The sequence below is a fragment of the Hyla sarda genome, chromosome 8 (genome assembly GCF_029499605.1).
Source record: "Hyla sarda isolate aHylSar1 chromosome 8, aHylSar1.hap1, whole genome shotgun sequence".
Taxonomy (NCBI): domain Eukaryota; kingdom Metazoa; phylum Chordata; class Amphibia; order Anura; family Hylidae; genus Hyla; species Hyla sarda.
The window spans coordinates 227275716-227293073 of NC_079196.1; the positions used below are offsets into that span (position 1 = coordinate 227275716).

Sequence of the window (17358 nt, forward strand, 5' to 3'; positions counted from 1 at the left end):
GGCGGTATCCCTTCGCGGCACCAAGATCTGATGCAGGCCTTCTCCAAACACTGGGTCCAAGGGATTTCGACATAGCAGTCCTTTGTGAAGGAACAGACGATTCCTTTGCCGCCACAACCGCTTCAATTCCAAGTCCTTTTGCGCCTTGCAGAGCCTTGTCAGTACTCTCTTTTGCAGTAAGTAGTCCAAGAGGTCTCCCATGACCCTACTCTCGTCTTGCAGAGTCCTCCAAGTGTACAAGTCTTTGGGTACGTTAGGAGGCCCAGGGTCATCACCTTCTTGAGTGGCTAGAGTGTTCTGGCTCCCGAACCTCTGATAAAAAGGCAGCATCTCCACATCTTCCCATACATCCTCCATGGGGGGCTCCTCACCAGGGGCAATACAGGAGAGCACATCTGCATTAACATTACTCTTTCCACTGAGGTATTTGATATTGAAATCATAGTTGGCCAATCGGGAAGCCCAGCATTGCTCAATGGCCCCCAACTTGGCAGTGTTCAGATGCGCCAATGGATTGTTGTTGGTGTAGACCGTGAAGGGTGTAGCTGCCAAATAGTCCTTGAATTTCTCGGTGACTGCCCAGACCAGAGAAAGGAGTTTGAGTTTAAAAGAACTGTAGTTAGCATCATTCTTCTCGGCACCCCCGAAGATGTCGGCTAGCATAGGCAATGACTCTCTCCTTACCGTCTTGCACTTGCGACAGAATAGCCCCCAATCCTTCAAAGCTGGCATCAGTGTATAACCGGAATGGCTGGCTGTAGTCGGGGTAGGCTAGGATAGGAGGCTCAGTAAGGAGATGCTTCAGAGCCCGAAAAGCCACTTCTTGGTCTTCACCCCACTGTATAGGGATTCTCCCATTATAGTTCTCCTTGGCAATTCCCCATAACAGTGTAGGCAGAGGCCCGGCAATCTGGGTGAAATGAGGAATGAACCGTCTGTAATAACCGGCAAACCCCAGGAAACTTTGAACTTCACGTACAGTTCTGGACGTAGGCCACTCTTTCACGGCACTCACTTTATCGAGATCGGGTTGCACACCTTCAGCACTGACGACATGCCCCAGATAGTGAACCTTGGGCTTCAGCAAGTGGCATTTGGAGGGCTTTTTCAGGCCATGCTGTATCAGGACTTGGAAGACTTCTCTGAGATGTTCAAGATGCTCTTTGTATGTCCGAGAGTAGACGATGATGTCATCCAGATAGAGAAGGACACTCTGAAAATTCAAGTGCCCAAGGCATCTCTCCATCAACTGCTGAAAGGTAGCCGGGGCTTTGAAAGCCCAAATGGCATACTCTTGAACTCGAAGAGCCCCATCGGGGTCACAAATGCCGTCTTTTCTTGATCCTCTTTGGCCATAGGGACTTGCCAGTACCCACTCGTCAGGTCCAGTGTAGAAAAGTAAGCTGCGGATCCCAGAGTGGTGTGGGACTCTTCTATTCTAGGAAAAGGGTATGCATCCTTATGGGTGATGTCATTTTACTTCCTGTAGTCCACACAGAATCGGATAGTTCCATCCTTTTTCTTAACAAGGACTAAAAGAGTGGCCTCTCGGATTACATCAGCTTCCTTCATTTCCTGCAGCAATTTTTTTACAGTCTGGTACATTGCAGGAGCAACCGGCCGGTGCCTCTCCTTGATGGGGGGACTATCCCCAGTTATAATCCAATGCTGGATCATCGTAGTCCTGCCAAAGTCGGTGGGGTGTTTGCTGAAGGCTTCTTGAAACTGTTTAGCCACCCGAATGACTCCAACCTGGTCCGGGGGAGTTTGGTCGTCTCCTATCTGCAACTGAGTCCACCAGGGGTCCTTCCGGTCCTTGTCGGCCCCCGGGGCAATCTGAGCAGTCCACTGTCTGGCCACTTGAGGTTTAGACATCACATCTCGTGGGTCCAGATGCAGCTGAGCAACAGGGGTATACTTGGCCAGTCTTGTGACAGCCGGAGAGAGGTTGACCACTCGAACCGGAACTCTCCCATTCCGCACAGTGACAAGGCTTCTTGCGGCATATACCAAAGGGTAGTCTTCCAATTGTATGGGTTACAGGAGTGCCTGGTACTCTTGATTCTTCACCCCTGGTCGGGCTCGACACCAGATAATAGTTTCTGTCTGTGGCTGCAGCGCGACGGCCCGCATGTCTTGAATTCTCAACCGGCAGATCTCTCCGCGAGGATTGACAAACTTTCGTTCAGCTTGGAGTGTCCTGAGGTGGTGTTGCGTGGCTTTCTGGCCAGAGGGTGACATGTAGGGAATAGAAGCTTGTAAAGAGTTAACTATGTCATGAAAACAGTGTCTCATGATGTTCATTCCCAGAATAAACTCATCTGCAATAACACCTTGTCCCCTAAAAACATGGTTCCCCCACTTGCACTGTGGGCTCCCAGTAGCCATGCTTGGGTACTGGTTTCCCGTTCCCTGCCATTACATGAAAATCTACGTCATGAGGCTTACACAACATTTCAGGACCCCAATACTTGTAAAACACCCCTCGAGGAATAGTAGACACCTGGGACCCAGTGTCAATTAAAGCTTGCAATTTAACCCCTTCTACTACTATTTGTACATAAGGGCAAGGGGCAACATACATAGTCCTGTTAGAGTCCTGTTTTGGTGCTGGTTGATTCCGGACCTTCTGTGATTACTCCCAGGGTGTTGTCCTTGACCCCCAGGGGATGCCCTTTTAAAGCCCAACATTGGCTCTTCCAGTGCCCAGTCTTGTTGCAAGGGCTACAAACAGGCCGTTGAATCCCAGGGGGCTGCACGGGGGGGGGGGGATTAGGCGGCCTGGCAGGATGAGGGGCAGTCACTTTGGAGGACGGGGAATTGGTCCTCCCCACCATTTCTTTCACAGCTTTAGTTAACTGGTCAATGTCTTGCCAGATGTATTGGAAGTCATTGGCCTAGGGACTAGAGGGAGGTGACATGGCAGCAGGTTGGGGTGTAGCTATGGACGGGGCCGGGGCCCCCAAAGGGTCAGTAGAAAGGGAGCTAACTTCTTCGGCTTCGGGCCGGATTCAGTTACCTTAATGGTCAGTCTCTTAAAGGCGGGAAAAGCCATATCGGGGTTTTGAGCTGCCAGCATCCTGAGTGGGGCCTTATCCCACTTATTCTGGGCCCCGTCTATGAACCTGTCCATCAACACCCGGTTACCCTGATCGAGAGTGATGCCGTCTAGCTTTTGTACCGCTTCTAATGCATTCTGCAGGGCCACAGCATAGGCCCGAAGAGTCTCACCTGGTTTCTGTTGTCGCCTGTACAATCTTAAATGTACCTCAGAGGGGGAGTGAGACTTGAACACTTGATAGAGCCCCTCAAAAATCTTCTCCACTGTAGCCTTGTCGGCTGGTGGCCATGTGCGTACTTCCTCCAATGCAGGTCCCTGCAACTGTCCAGTAAGTAACTGCACCTGTAGATGAGGGGAGAAAGCATAAAAAGCGAAGAGGCTGTATACCTTCTCTTTGAAGTCCCTCAGCGTAAACGGATCCCCGCTATAATGTGGGAGAACAGGGTTCCCCAAAAATAAAGGAGTAGCCGCAGGTGCCCTGGAGGTCAGAGCAGCGACTGCCCTGCTGGCTGTACTGGTTCCCCTGAGGAAACCACTGGAGCATCACCACTAGGGGGTGGAGGGTGCAGGTGACGCTGGGACAGGCACTGGAGCAGGGTCCGGTGGTGGAGCAGGTCCCGGAAGTGGTACCGCCACTGTGGGATCCGACATCTTGGCAAATGGGATTGTCCCTTTTAAAGGGAGCTCGGGAACGTCAGTCCCTTTAAGAGACATAGCTGTTCTCTGATCTGGAACTTGAGTGCGTAGATCTCGAACTTGAAAACATCGATCTGGAAATTGAGTGTGTTGATCTGCAACTTGAGTGCGACGATCGGGAGTTGAATATCGTGCAACCAGGACTTTAGTTTAGCCTTCGGTGGGCAGAGTTTCAGGATTGCGCGTGCGGGAAGGACTAGCTGTGCCCTTAACGCTGCAAATTGCGTCTCTGCAGTATTTTTCGCCTCCCCCTTACTTTTCTTGCGCACTTTCTGCACACCGTACCAGCAGCACTGTCCCGTATTTTGCAGGAGATTCACATTACATTTAATAAAGTCTTTCACCTAGGGGGAGTACACTTTACTTGGTGGCAACAACTGGAGGCACACACCCGTATCCTGTTCGTAAGACGCCAAAAAGCTATGTGGTAGCTTGGGGGGGTGTAGGGTATGGGGAGTGTAGCTGTGCAGGTAATAAAGGGTGTTTGTTAACCCTTGCTATTTGTGACGCCAGGGTGAGTGCTCCTCAATAAAGCTTTTCCTACCGCCGCCCTTCCCAGGAACAATAGCGAGGTTGATGTTACTGAGTTTAAGTAGATAGTAATAATGGATTGTCCACAACCGGAAAGCTTCTGTAAACAGCGTTAACTTTACTGAAGATTTTCTGTACACTTCATCAACATAACAGACTCTCATCAATACAGCTTCCTTTTGGAGATTGACAATGGTTGGGACTTTAGCTTTAAGAGTCTCTAGACTATTGCTCTGCTCCACTGGATTTGGAGAATTAGTTGCGGTCCAGTAGTCAGGCTAGTATTAGCAGGAATTAGTATAAGACTCACGATTTTTGGTTCTGCTGAGGCCGTAGGTTTTGAGGTCTAGCGTGTCGTTGAAAGTTGCGTAGCACACTGTCCTGTTAGTCCAGCATCCACGAGAGCAGCAACCCAAGAGAGCGATAATTGGACGCAGCTCCCTTATATGGGCAGGGGCTGGACTAAAGCTAATTGGTCCATACGGATGTCAATCACCATTACAGAGAATGCTGGGTAACACGTGACCCAAGGACCTCCTACGGCCCTGCAACATACCATAGAGGTTACTAGCCTGGTCACATGACCGAAGGTCCTGCGACGATGAACAAGGTAAGTACTATACATTCCTATATAATAGAATTACTAATATATACATTTATTAATATACAAGTTAAACTTAAGGAGAGGCGACTAGCGGCTGTCCCACCTGAGGAACCCTACTTGAACGTAGTAACTCTGACTTTGGGGACCTCTACACTAGGTACTGGATGCAATACGGTACCAGGACACCACATAATATTTTTATAGTTTTGGTTGTTATAGATGTGATATTACCGAATATAGAAAAAAGAATAATGTACCAAGAAGGAGTTGGAATAGAATAACATTTTCTATGTGCGATTGTAATGATGATCTATGCAAGTGATATACAATATTATATTGAAGTGATAATGCAATGTTATAGCGAAAGGAGAACTTTATTGTGGGATAACTGTACAATGGAGGCTCTAGTAATCATATGTTCCCTTCAGGCACGGCTCTTCTTCTCCTCCTGTGAGCCGCAGTGCTGCACATCCTCCCCACGTCGAGAAATTAATGATTTGTGAGCAGCGGGTGCAGGGTTCTGTTCTGATCGGAGAACGGAAGCTGTCACCTCCACAGGTGTTCAATGGGATTTAGATCTGGACTCATTGCTGCCACTTCAGAACTCTCCAGCACTTTGTTGCCATCTATTTCTGGGTGCTTTTTGATGTATGTTCAGGGTCATTGTCCTGCTGGAAGACCCAAGATCTCAGACGCAAACCCAGCTTTCTGACACTGGGCTGTACAATACGACTCAAAATCCATTGGTAATCCTCAGATTTCATGGTGCCTTGCACACATTGCACCTGTCTGACGAAGGGTCCATTCTGGCCGGAAACACGTTACGTTTGTGCTAATAAATTATTCTCTTGGACAATAACTTTGAGTCCTGACTTATCTACTACAATCTGTTCAGCGCCTGAGACCTTGAATTTTACTTTTCCAAGCATTTTCCACCGGGCCAGTGCCCCTGATTCCGGACAAGCTGTGGCTGCAGATCAGAGCTTCATAAAATCAGACGTCTACTGAGGTGTTGTGCTCTCAGCACAACCCTAAATGGTGAGTGTAAAATCACTTATCATAGCATTGTTTTTTAACCTTGACATATTACACTAGGGGCGCGTATCCCCTTTTTCTCTTTTGTTCCTTGCACACATTCAGGGCACCCAGTGCCAGAGGCAGCAAAACCCCAAACCATCATTGACCCTCCACCATATTTCACTGTAGGTACTGTGTTCTTTTCTTTGTAGGCCTCATTCCATTTTCCGTAAACAGTAGAATGATATGCTTTTCCAAAAAGCTCTATCTTGGTCTCATCTGTCCACAAGATGTTTTCCCAGAAGGATTTTGGCTTAATGTAGTCTTGCTTTTCCATGTCTGAGTCAGCAGTGGGGTCCTCCTGGGTCTCCTGCCATAGTGTTTCATTTCAGCCCCAAACAAGTTCCAAAGATATTCAAGGACAACTTGAATATCTTTGGAACTTGTTTGGGGCTACTTATCCACCATCCAGACTATCCTTGACACCTTTCATCAATTTTTCTCTTCCGTCCATGCCCAGAGAGATTAGCTACAGTGCCAAATGTTGCAAACTTCTTGATAATGTTGCGCACTGTGGACAAAGGCAAATTAGATCTCTGGAGATGGACTTGTACCTTGAGATTATTGATATTTTTCCACAATTTTTGTTCTCAAGCCCTCACACAGTGCTCGTCTCCTCTTTCTGTTCTCCATGGTTAGTGTGGCACACACAGACACACAATGCAAAGACTAAGTGAACTTTTCTCTTTTTTATCTGCTTTCAGGTGTGATTTTTATATTGCCCACACCTGCTACTTGCCCCAGGTGAGTTTAAAGGAGCATCACATACTTGAAACAATCTTTATTTTTCCACAATTTTGAAAGGGTGCCAATAATTTTGTCCAGCCCATTTTTGGAGTTTGGTGTGACATTATGTCCAATTTAGCTTTTTTTGCTATATACACACAGGGAATAAACGTGTGTATAGCAAAACCTGTTACTGCAATCCTTTTCTGTGATCAATACTTAACCCCTTAAGGACCAAGGACGTACTGGTACGTCCTTGGTCCTGCTCCCCTGATATAATGCGGGTTACACGGTAACCCCGCATCATATCACGGCGGGCCCAGCGTAATAGTGAAGCCGGGGCCCGCTGCTAATAGCGCGCGGCGCCACGCGCTATTAACCCTTTAGCCGCGCGCTCAGAGCTGAGCCGCGCGGCTAAAACCGAAAGTGAAAGCTGCCGGTTAACTCAGTGGGCTGTTCGGGATAGCCGCGGCTAAATTGCGGCATCCCGAACAGCTTACAGAACAGCGGGAGGGCCCCTACCTGCCTCCTCGCTGTCCGATCGCCAAATGACTACTCAGTGCCTGAGATCCAGGCATGAGCCTTCATGCGGCAGAATCGTCGATCACTGGTTTCCTATGAGAAACCAGTGATCAATGATGATCAGTGTGTGCAGTGTTATAGGTCCCTATGGGACCTACAACACTGCAAAAAAAAAGTGAATGAATATCATTTAACCCCTCCCCTATTAAAAGTTTGAATCACCCCCCTTTTCCCATAAAAAAAACCCAGTGTAAATAAAAATAAACATATGTGGTATCACCGCGTGCGGAAATGTCCGAATTATAAAATATATAATTAATTAAACCGCTCGGTCAATGGCGTGCATGCAAAAAAATTCCAAAGTCCAAAATAGTGCATTTTTGGTCACTTTTTATATAATTTAAAAATGAATAAAAAGCAATCAATAAGTCCTATCAATGCAAAAATGGTACCGTTAAAAACTTCAGATCACGGCGCAAAAAATGAGCCTTCATACCGCCCCATACACGAAAAATAAAAAAGTTATAGGGGTCAGAAGATGACAATTTAAAACGTATTAATTTTCCTGCATGTAGTTAAATCAAACCTATATAAGTAGGGTATCATTTTAATCGTTTGGACCTACAGAATAAAGATAAGGTGTCATTTTTACCGAACAATTACTACGTAGAAACGGAAGCCCCCAAAAGTTACCAAATGGCGTTTTTTTTTTCAATTTTGTCGCACAATGATTTTTTTTTTCCAAAATGGCAAAATGACTGACGTCATTACAAAGTAGAATTGGTGGTGCAAAAAATAAGCCATCATATGGATTTTTAGGTGCAAAATTGAGAGAGTTATGATTTTTTAAAGGCAAGGAGCAAAAAACGAAAATGGAAAAACCCCCGGTCCTTAAGGGGTTAATTTTCTAGAAAAATTTCAGGGGTGGCAACATTTACGGCCATGACTGTAAATATGCAGGAAGACCTTCATAAAGAATATTGGACTTATTGAACAGCTCCATACAATAACATTGGCTCTATATTCTGCAATTTACCGATATGGGCAGAAAAGTAATCCAAAGCATACAGGTCTAAAGAAAAATAGAGACCACTCCTAATTTTACTTAGCAGCATCAGCATCTCTACATTTATAGCAGCCATTCCATTCCCAGTGTCTGTTACATTCCAAAAAAAAGTGTGAAAACCACTGCTGTGGTCATCACTATCCTCTTGCAACAGAACCAGCTGAATGTCAAAACAGTGCAATTAGTACCTAAAAGGTTATTTTAATTAAAAATAACTAGAGAGAAGAGCCATTCTGAAGTTTGCAAAAGATCATTAGGAATGGAGTAAATTCATCCTCTGACGAGTTAAATTTTCAGCTTTGCCCAACACTTAGTCGTCTCATTCTTAGACAGAGACCTGGAGGGGCCTACAAGCCACAGTGTCTTGCACCCACTGTAAACTTTGGCAAAGGACCTGTGATGACATAGGGCTGCTTTAGCAAGGCTGGAGTCGGGCAGATCTAGCCAAATGCAAGGTTATCCTAGAAGAACTGTTTCCTTCTGCTCAGACCATGTTTCCATACTATAAGAATATTTTTTTTTGTCCAGCAGGTCAATGCTCCATGCCACACAGCCAGGTCGTTCAAGGTGTGGATGGAGGACCACTGAATCAAGAACCTTTCATGACCAGTTCAATCCCCAGACTTTAAAACCTGTGGAATTTGATCACAAGGACAATGGATGTCCCACATAGAAGACTTATGAATAAATTGCAGTCTTTTTAAAGGGGTATTCCAGGCAAAACCTTTTTTTTATATATATCAACTGTCTCCGGAAAGTTAAACAGATTTGTAAATTACTTCTATTAAAAATCTTAATCCTTCCAATAGTTATTAGCTTATGAAGTTTTCTGTCTAACTGCTCAATGATGATGTCACGTCCCGGGAGCTGTGCATGATGGGAGAATATCCCCATAGGAAATGCACAGCTCCCGGGACGTGAGTCATCAGAGAGCAGTTAGACAGAAAACATCAACTCAACTTCAGAAGCTAATAACTATTGGAAGGATTAAGATTTTTTAATAGAAGTAATTTACAAATCCGTTTAACTTTCCGGAGCCAGTTGATATATAAAAAAAAGTTTTGGCCTGGAATACCCCTTTAAGCTTGGCCTCCCATATTGTTAAATGGATTAGGCATTGGCTGAGTGACAGACAACGGAGGGTTGTAGTCAATGGAGAATATTCAGAGCAAGGTCTTGTTAGCAATGGGTACCTCAGGGGTCTGTACTGGGACTGATTTTGCTTCATATCTTCATCAGTGATAGGCCTCGATGGTAAGGTATTGGTCTTTTTTGCTGATGACACAAAGATTTGTAACAGGGTTGATGTTCCTGGAGGGATACGCCAAATGGAAAAGGATTTGGGTAAACTAGAGCAATGGTCAGAACTCTGGACACTGACATTTAATGTTAATAAGTCCAAGATAGTGCACCTGGGGCATAAACCCTTCAAGCAGTATATAGAATATGTGATACAGTTTGGGAGAAATGTTTTTAAATACCAAAACTATGAACAGTAAAACCATGGAAAATCATTTGCAGGGGTATTTTAATATTCATAGCTGTACTAGTGTGAATAAACCCTGAGGATATTTATAGTAGCTAAGACCCAGTCTGTGCTTTAGTTTAATCCTGATCCAGTGCAGATTCTTAGTGATACAATGTTTCTCTTTCCCTTCTGTGGGGGATCTTGCAGTTTACTGTGCTAACACTAGAGGTCAGTCTTGTCCCTCTATGTACTGTGCTGACAGCATGGAGGAGATGACAGCTGAAGCTGCTGCTGATTTAAAGGGGGTGTCCACCTCTGGCTGTGCTGAAAGCTGTGATAGGAGAGGGATGCTAATGCTGGTGATGAGGTTGTTCTGCAGCCAATGGCAGGTCTTATAGTATAGGATCATAGGCCGGGCTTTCTGCGTGTCGGCTGTGAACGGTGATGACAGCTCTCTCCACATCTGACTATATCCTGGACTCTGCATTGTAAAGAGATATGTAGAGAGCTCAGGGGCCACAAAACAAAAATATCCAGTAAAGATCATTATGCGACTTCTGAAATGACCCACAGGGTCAACCAGGACCCACGTTCCCGGGTGGAAAATTTCTTCTATCAGTACATGAGCGGAGAATGTATTGCTGCATATGCCCGTTGGCCTCCTCCTCCCCCAATCCATTTCCAGTGATTTACAATAATGACGAGTGGCAGAGGACCCGTCACGTTCAGCTTTATCACGTCAGGCTGAGCGAACGCTTTATCAGCACATTCCCATTAAATGAATCAGATCGATGGCGTTGACTCACGGGTAACAAGAAAGTAACGTGACTCAGTCCATACAATATACAAGAAACATTAATCAGTCTGCCGCATCCTGTGCGGGTATCCTCTTTAGTTGGCGCCACTGCATGAATATGTAGTCCTTATGTAGCCCTCACATTGTCCGGCTGTGGCTGCATTCAAGCAGTATCACCATTGTAGAGACTTGTAGATGTGATGCTGCACCATAGCCAGATAACGATTGTCATATTTTGCGCTTTTCCTTTAAAATCATTTAGGACAATCTGTTGCAATGTCACCAGTGAGACCACAGAAAAAATAACCTAATAGTGCGACCCCCAATATGAATCGGAGGAGTCATAGGCTGTCGGGACATAGAGTTGTGGTTTTTCTGGAGGCACCTGTTTGGGAAACACTACAAATGGACATACAACTATCACCTGACTCCCCCATGAAGGTGCACCTGGACATCATATTGCGTCGGTCATTTCGGCATAAGCTGTCCAGGATGTGTGCATGAGGAGCAGCGTTATCTCTGGCAATTATATGACTTGTATCCTGCACTTTTCAGACCATCATGAACATACAATTCTACCTAGTCTAGACAACCTTATGTTATCAGTCTGGACTACAGTACAGACATTATGGCATCTGTATTCAGTTTCTCCCATTTTCCCCAAAAATAAATTTACCTAAGTCATAGGACTGTCCTGTCTCAAAGCGTGCACATTCAGGGGTGGCCCTGTTACCGAGTCACAAGTGGTCAGACTACTTGTGGCGTACAAGCTAGGGCTGGGCGGTATACCGGTTCATACTGAATACTGAAAGTTTTGTACTGTACTATATGAATTTTTCCCCATACCGCAATACCGGTTTGGCCCCTCCCTCTCTGCAATTAATGAATTATCAACCCAGCATCTGTCCCCACATCGGGGAACTGGTCATATGTGACCCGCAAGTGCTGTTTCCCCCCCCCCCCCCCCTCCCAATTAATTATCAGCCCAGCGCTGCGCTGTCCCCATCTGGGTAAATACTCACATATCACCCGCAAGCGCTTCCCTTCTCGTCCTTCTGTTTGTTGTGTGCCGCCGCCACTGACACTCTATACTGTACGCTATATCCCTATGCCCGGGCTGCAAAAGATAAACAAAATTTAACTTTAACTCACCTTCACCGTCGGTCCGGACCAGCTTCCTGGGGACTGGAACATTGGACAGCAGTCAGCCTATCACCGGCCACAACAATGTTCCGCCTCGGCCGTTGATGCCGGCTGGCTTCTTACATGACAGTGAGCTCAGCCTATCACCGGCTGAGGCGGAACATCACTGCGGCCGGTGATAGGTTGACGGCTCTCCGACGCTCCCGTCCCCAGGAAGAGCGTGAGGCCGACGTAGGAACGTGCGTTAAAGTTTTTGTTTATCTTTTGCAGCCCAAGCATGGGGATACAGCGTACAGTATAGAGTGTCAGCGCCGGCGGCCCGCAACAAACAGAAGGACGAGGAGGGCAGCGATTGCAGGTGATATGTGAGTATTTACCACGATGGGGACAGCGCAGCACTGGGCTGATAATCAATTGGGGGGGGGGGGGAATACCGTTATATACCGTGGAACCTCCATAAGTTACAAAAATGCCGTGATACACATATTTGGTCATACCGCCCAGCCCTAGTACAAGCTTACACTAATATTAAAGGACAATGTTTGTTCCCGCAGTGCAGGTTCTTCATGTGCAGATCTGGCAGGTCTGGAGCATTCTACGCACACTGCGTCCTATAATAACCTGGTGCAGTCACATGTAGTGGATCTTATTCATAGATGACCTTCAACCACCTTGAGAGCTTTTTCAAACTACAGTCCAAAGAACTCTCACCCTACATCTTATAGAGCAAGAGTTATCCCATATCTAGTGATCTCCATATCCAATGTTTTATGTGTCTTGTGATCTCCATATCTACTGATCTAACATTTGGTGATCACCATATCTAGTGATCTCTATATTTAGTAACCTCTATATCTAGTGATCTCCATATCTAGTAATCTTTGAATCTAGTCATCTTATTATATCTGTTGATATACATTGAACCCACCTTTTTGAGAAGACCACCCCCTTTATCCAGAGCAAATTTTATGTGACAGATTTTCAGTTCACCATACACTTTGCATATTGGCCATTGTCTTTGAGAAGACCACCCCCATAGACAACCACTTTTCTCAGACATGTTTTATTGTCTCCATAGCTAGTAATCTCCTATCTAATGATCCCCATATCAAGTGATCTTCAATTCTAGTGATCTCTGTATCTAGCGATCTTCGGTTCTAGTGAGCTTTATATATGGCGATTTCTGTATCTAGTGATCCCTGTATCTAGCTGAATTCAATTGCAGTATCTTATAGGGATCTCCATATCTGGTGGTCTAATATCTAGTGATCTCCATATCCAATGTTCTTGTATCCAGTGATCTCCATAGCTAGTGATTTAATTTCTAGTAATGTTATATAGAGTGATCCCCATATCTAATGATCATCATATGTAGTAAACTGGTGATATATGTAGTGATTTTATAGCCAGTAATCTCTGCATCTAGTGATTTTATGTCTATTGTTCTTCATATCTACTGTTCAAATATTTTGTGATCTTATAGGCAGTGATCTCCATATTTAGGGCTACAAAAATAACCACGTAGGTGGTCACAAAAAAATAAATTTTTTCAATCATTACATATTAATAAATGCATAATAAAAGCAATGCACAAGCCCCCCCTCGATGTTTCACCACATACTGTGGCTTTACCAAGAGGCAATGGGCTATGACCATAGTGCGTTGCCTCTTAATAAAATCACAGTACCTACTAACTCCAGGTCTTTTTTAAGCTCTCCACACATGTCCTCGGCTCTTGGACAACTCTTCTGATTATTCTTCTCACTCCTCACCTGGTTGGGGCAAATTTATGGTGAAATGATTTGTCTTTCCAACAGAGCTCACTGGGACATTCAGAAGCTTAGAAATGCACCTGTAACCAACGCCATTGTTCTGTTTTACAATTAGGTTGTGAAGATCTGGAGAAGGCTCTTTGCTTTTCCCCATCATGAGAGTCTTGTGTTACTCCTTTGCAATGAGACCTTTTTGTAGCCATCAGTTGGGACTGCACTGACAAGGCCTTGGATTGCTTTTTAATTACTGATAGATTTCAGCTGTTGTCTTGGTTTTCCAGGCCCTTTTGCACCTCCCTTTATTCATGTGTTTAAAGGGGTATTTCAGGATTTTTATTTTTATTTGACCATGCTACAGGGGCTTTAAAGTTAGTGCAGTACATAATATATTGTCTGTACCTGTGTGTGATGGTGGTCTCACAATTCTTCTGTGATTATTACCCCAATATTTATTTTTACAAAATTACTCATGTCTCGGGATTTTTCAGGTTGCAGTGCGTCGAGACCTGACATCACTAGTCAGGTGATCAGAGGGAGCCTATCCTGCTTCAATTTTGCAACAGCTGTAGGCCCCCTGGTTAGAAAACACTGTGTTTCAATGGGTGGGGTGGCTGATGTGTGGGAGGAAGGAAAATGATCTCAAACTTTCAAGAATGGAACTGTGGGATGTAAAGTTTGGAGAACAAAATCCAAAAGAAAATACCCAGTTCTGGCAGGTAAGTAACAAAATCACCTTATGGTGGAAAACCCCATTCAGTACTTTTTTCCTGTGTCATTTCATGTTATTATACATACAACATAATCTCTGATCTTATTAGTTTTGGTTTCTTTGTATGTAGGAGTTACTTGGGTTGTTACAAACATCTGGGGAAATTTCAAGTCAGTAGCACCTGGAAATATATTTAGTGACGTCCAATACTTATTATACCCACTGTATCTAGTGACCTCGTATCTGGTCATCTCCATATCTAATGATTTTATACATAGTGATCTCATATTTAGTTAATATCTAGTGATCTTATATCTAGTGATCTCGGTGTCTGGTGATTTCATAAGTGTAGTTCTTGTGTGATCCCTCCGGTGACCTCCATCTCAGGAGGCTGGTGGGTGCCGATCCCCATGGTGACCTCTGTTTCAGGAGGCTGGTTGGTGCTGATCCCCTTGGTGACCTCTATCTGAGGAGGCCTGTGGGTGCTGATCCCCCTGATGACCTCTGTTTGAGGCTGGTGGGTGCTGATCCCCAGGTGACCTCTTTTTTAGGAGGCTGGTGGGTGCTGATCCCCCCCCCCCCCAGGTGACCTCTATCTGAGGAGGCTATTGGGTGCTGATCCCCCAGGTGACCTCTATATTAGGAGGCTGGTGGGTGCTGATCCCCCCCCAGGTGACCTCCATCTGAGGAGGCTGGTGGGTACTGATCCACCAGGTGACCTCCATCTAAGGAGGCTATTGGGTGCTGATCCCCCAGGTGACCTCTATATCAGGAGGCTGGTGGGTGCTGATCCCCCCCTGGTGACCTCTCTCTGAGGAGGCTGGTGGGTGCTGATCCCCCCCCCTGGTGACCTCTCTCTGAGGAGGCTGGTGGGTGCTGATCCCCCCTGGTGACCTCTCTCTGAGGAGGCTGTTGGGTGCTGATCCCCCTGGTGACCTCTCTCTGAGGAGGCTGGTGGGTGCTGATCCCCCCCTGGTGACCTCTCTCTGAGGAGGCTGGTGGGTGCTGATCCCCCCCCCCCCCTGGTGACCTCTCTCTGAGGAGGCTGGTGGGTGCTGATCCCCCCTGGTGACCTCTCTCTGAGGAGGCTGGTGGGTGCTGATCCCCCCCTGGTGACCTCTGAGGAGGCTGGTGGGTGCTGATCCCCCCCCCCCCCCCCCCTGGTGACCTCTCTCTGAGGAGGCTGGTGGGTGCTGATCCCCCCTGGTGACCTCTCTCTGAGGAGGCTGGTGGGTGCTGATCCCCCCTGGTGACCTCTCTCTGAGGAGGCTGGTGGGTGCTGATCCCCCTGGTGACCTCTCTCTGAGGAGGCTGGTGGGTGCTGATGTGTTGCCCCCCATAGCGCCCCCTGCTGTAGACAGTACAGGGTGTGGGCGCTGATCGTGCCTATAATTATCCCCCCTGTGCATGTGTATATATATATATATATATATATATATATATATATATATATTTATCCTCCTCCTGGATATACATAGCTCCCAGAGATCTATTCCTGGCCATATGCTTTGCAGATGCTGGGGCAGGTGAGACTACAACTCCCGTGATCCCCCGGGGCCCCTGCACTCGGCGCCTGCGCACTGGACCTCCGCTCTGTCTCTTTCTCCCGCATCCTCGTCTGCAGCAGCATCAGCACCAGAGCAGCCGAGAGCAGCCGCTGCGTCCTCCCCGCCGAGCATCTCCCGCTGCCCCCGCCGCCCGGTGCTGTGGTCTGCCCCCTCCCCCCCTGCGGCTCCGCGGTCCCCGGACTCCCGTGTATCCCGCACCGTCCCCGGCATCACCCCCCCCCCCCCCCGGACTCTGCAGCAGAGGGGGGAGCAGCCTGACAGGAGAGGACTCGTCACATCTCATCCCCGCAGGAAGGAAGAAGCATGAAGGACCGGACCCAGGAGCTGAGGAGTGTAAGCTGTACCCCCCGTACCCCGATCTGTGCCCCCCGGGGGGAGGGGTGGGGGGAGGAGGAGTGGAGGGCGGAGAGGGAGTGGGTGAGGAGGGTGCATTGCGGGTCTGTGTCTGACTGATTTATGAGCCGAGCAGTGCAGGATCCTGCGCCCACCGCCCGCTGTGTGTGACCACTGTGTGTGCCCACCAACCCTGTGACCTGTATGTGTGTGCCCACCAACCCTGTGACCGCTGTGTGTGTGCCCACCAACCCTGTGACCTGTATGTGTGTGCCTACCAACCCTGTGACCGCTGTGTGTGCCCACCAACCCTGTGACCACTGTGTGTGCCCACCAACCCTGTGACCGCTGTGTGTGCCCACCAACCCTGTGACCGCTGTGTGTGCCCACCAACCCTGTGACCACTGTGTGTGCCCACCAACCCTGTGACCTGTATGTGTGTGCCCACCAACCCTGTGACCTGTATGTGTGTGTGCCCACCAACCCTGTGACCACTGTGTGTGCCCACCAACCCTGTGACCACTGTGTGTGCCCACCAACCCTGTGACCACTGTGTGTGCCCACCAACCCTGTGACCACTGTGTGTGCCCACCAACCCTGTGACCTGTATGTGTGTGCCCACCAACCCTGTGACCACTGTGTGTGCCCACCAACCCTGTGTCCACTGTGTGTGCCCACCAACCCTGTGACCACTGTGTGTGCCCACCAACCCTGTGACCACTGTGTGTGTGCCCACCAACCCTGTGACCTGTATATGTGTGCCCACCAACCCTGTGACCACTGTGTGTGTGCCCACCAACCCTGTGACCTGTGTTTGCCCACCAACCCTGTGACCTGTATGTGTGTGCCCACCAACCCTGTGACCTGTATGTGTGTGCCCACCAACCCTGTGACCGCTGTGTGTGTGCCCACCAACCCTGTGACCACTGTGTGTGCCCACCAACCCTGTGACCTGTATGTGTGTGCCCACCAACCCTGTGACCGCTGTGTGGGCCCACCAACCCTGTGACCTGTATGTGTGTGCCCACCAACCCTGTGACCGCTGTGTGTGCCCACCAACCCTGTGACCTGTATGTGTGTGCCCACCAACCCTGTGACCACTGTGTGTGCCCACCAACCCTGTGACCACTGTGTGTGCCCACCAACCCTGTGACCTGTATGTGTGTGCCCACCAACCCTGTGACCTGTATGTGTGTGTGCCCACCAACCCTGTGACCACTGTGTGTGCCCACCAACCCTGTGACCACTGTGTGTGCCCACCAACCCTGTGACCACTGTGTGTGCCC

The 17358-nt window shown here is 47.6% G+C and overlaps 1 protein-coding gene across 4 annotated transcripts in view; it reads left to right on the forward strand.

The window, feature by feature from the left end:
- Nucleotides 1–17358, forward strand: part of STX1B (syntaxin 1B) — a 119923-nt gene that overhangs the window by 6415 nt on the left and 96150 nt on the right. For 2 of the 4 annotated variants that reach the window (XM_056536243.1, XM_056536242.1), the window contains exon 1: nucleotides 15789–16072. The exons of 1 other annotated variant lie outside the window; for it this stretch is intronic. In XM_056536243.1, coding sequence (XP_056392218.1) covers nucleotides 16043–16072 — 30 coding nt within the window. In that variant the 5' untranslated portion in view covers nucleotides 15789–16042. Of the gene's footprint in view, nucleotides 1–15788; nucleotides 16073–17358 lie in introns of those variants that run through there. One more of the 4 variants, XM_056536240.1, reaches the window with a different exon arrangement.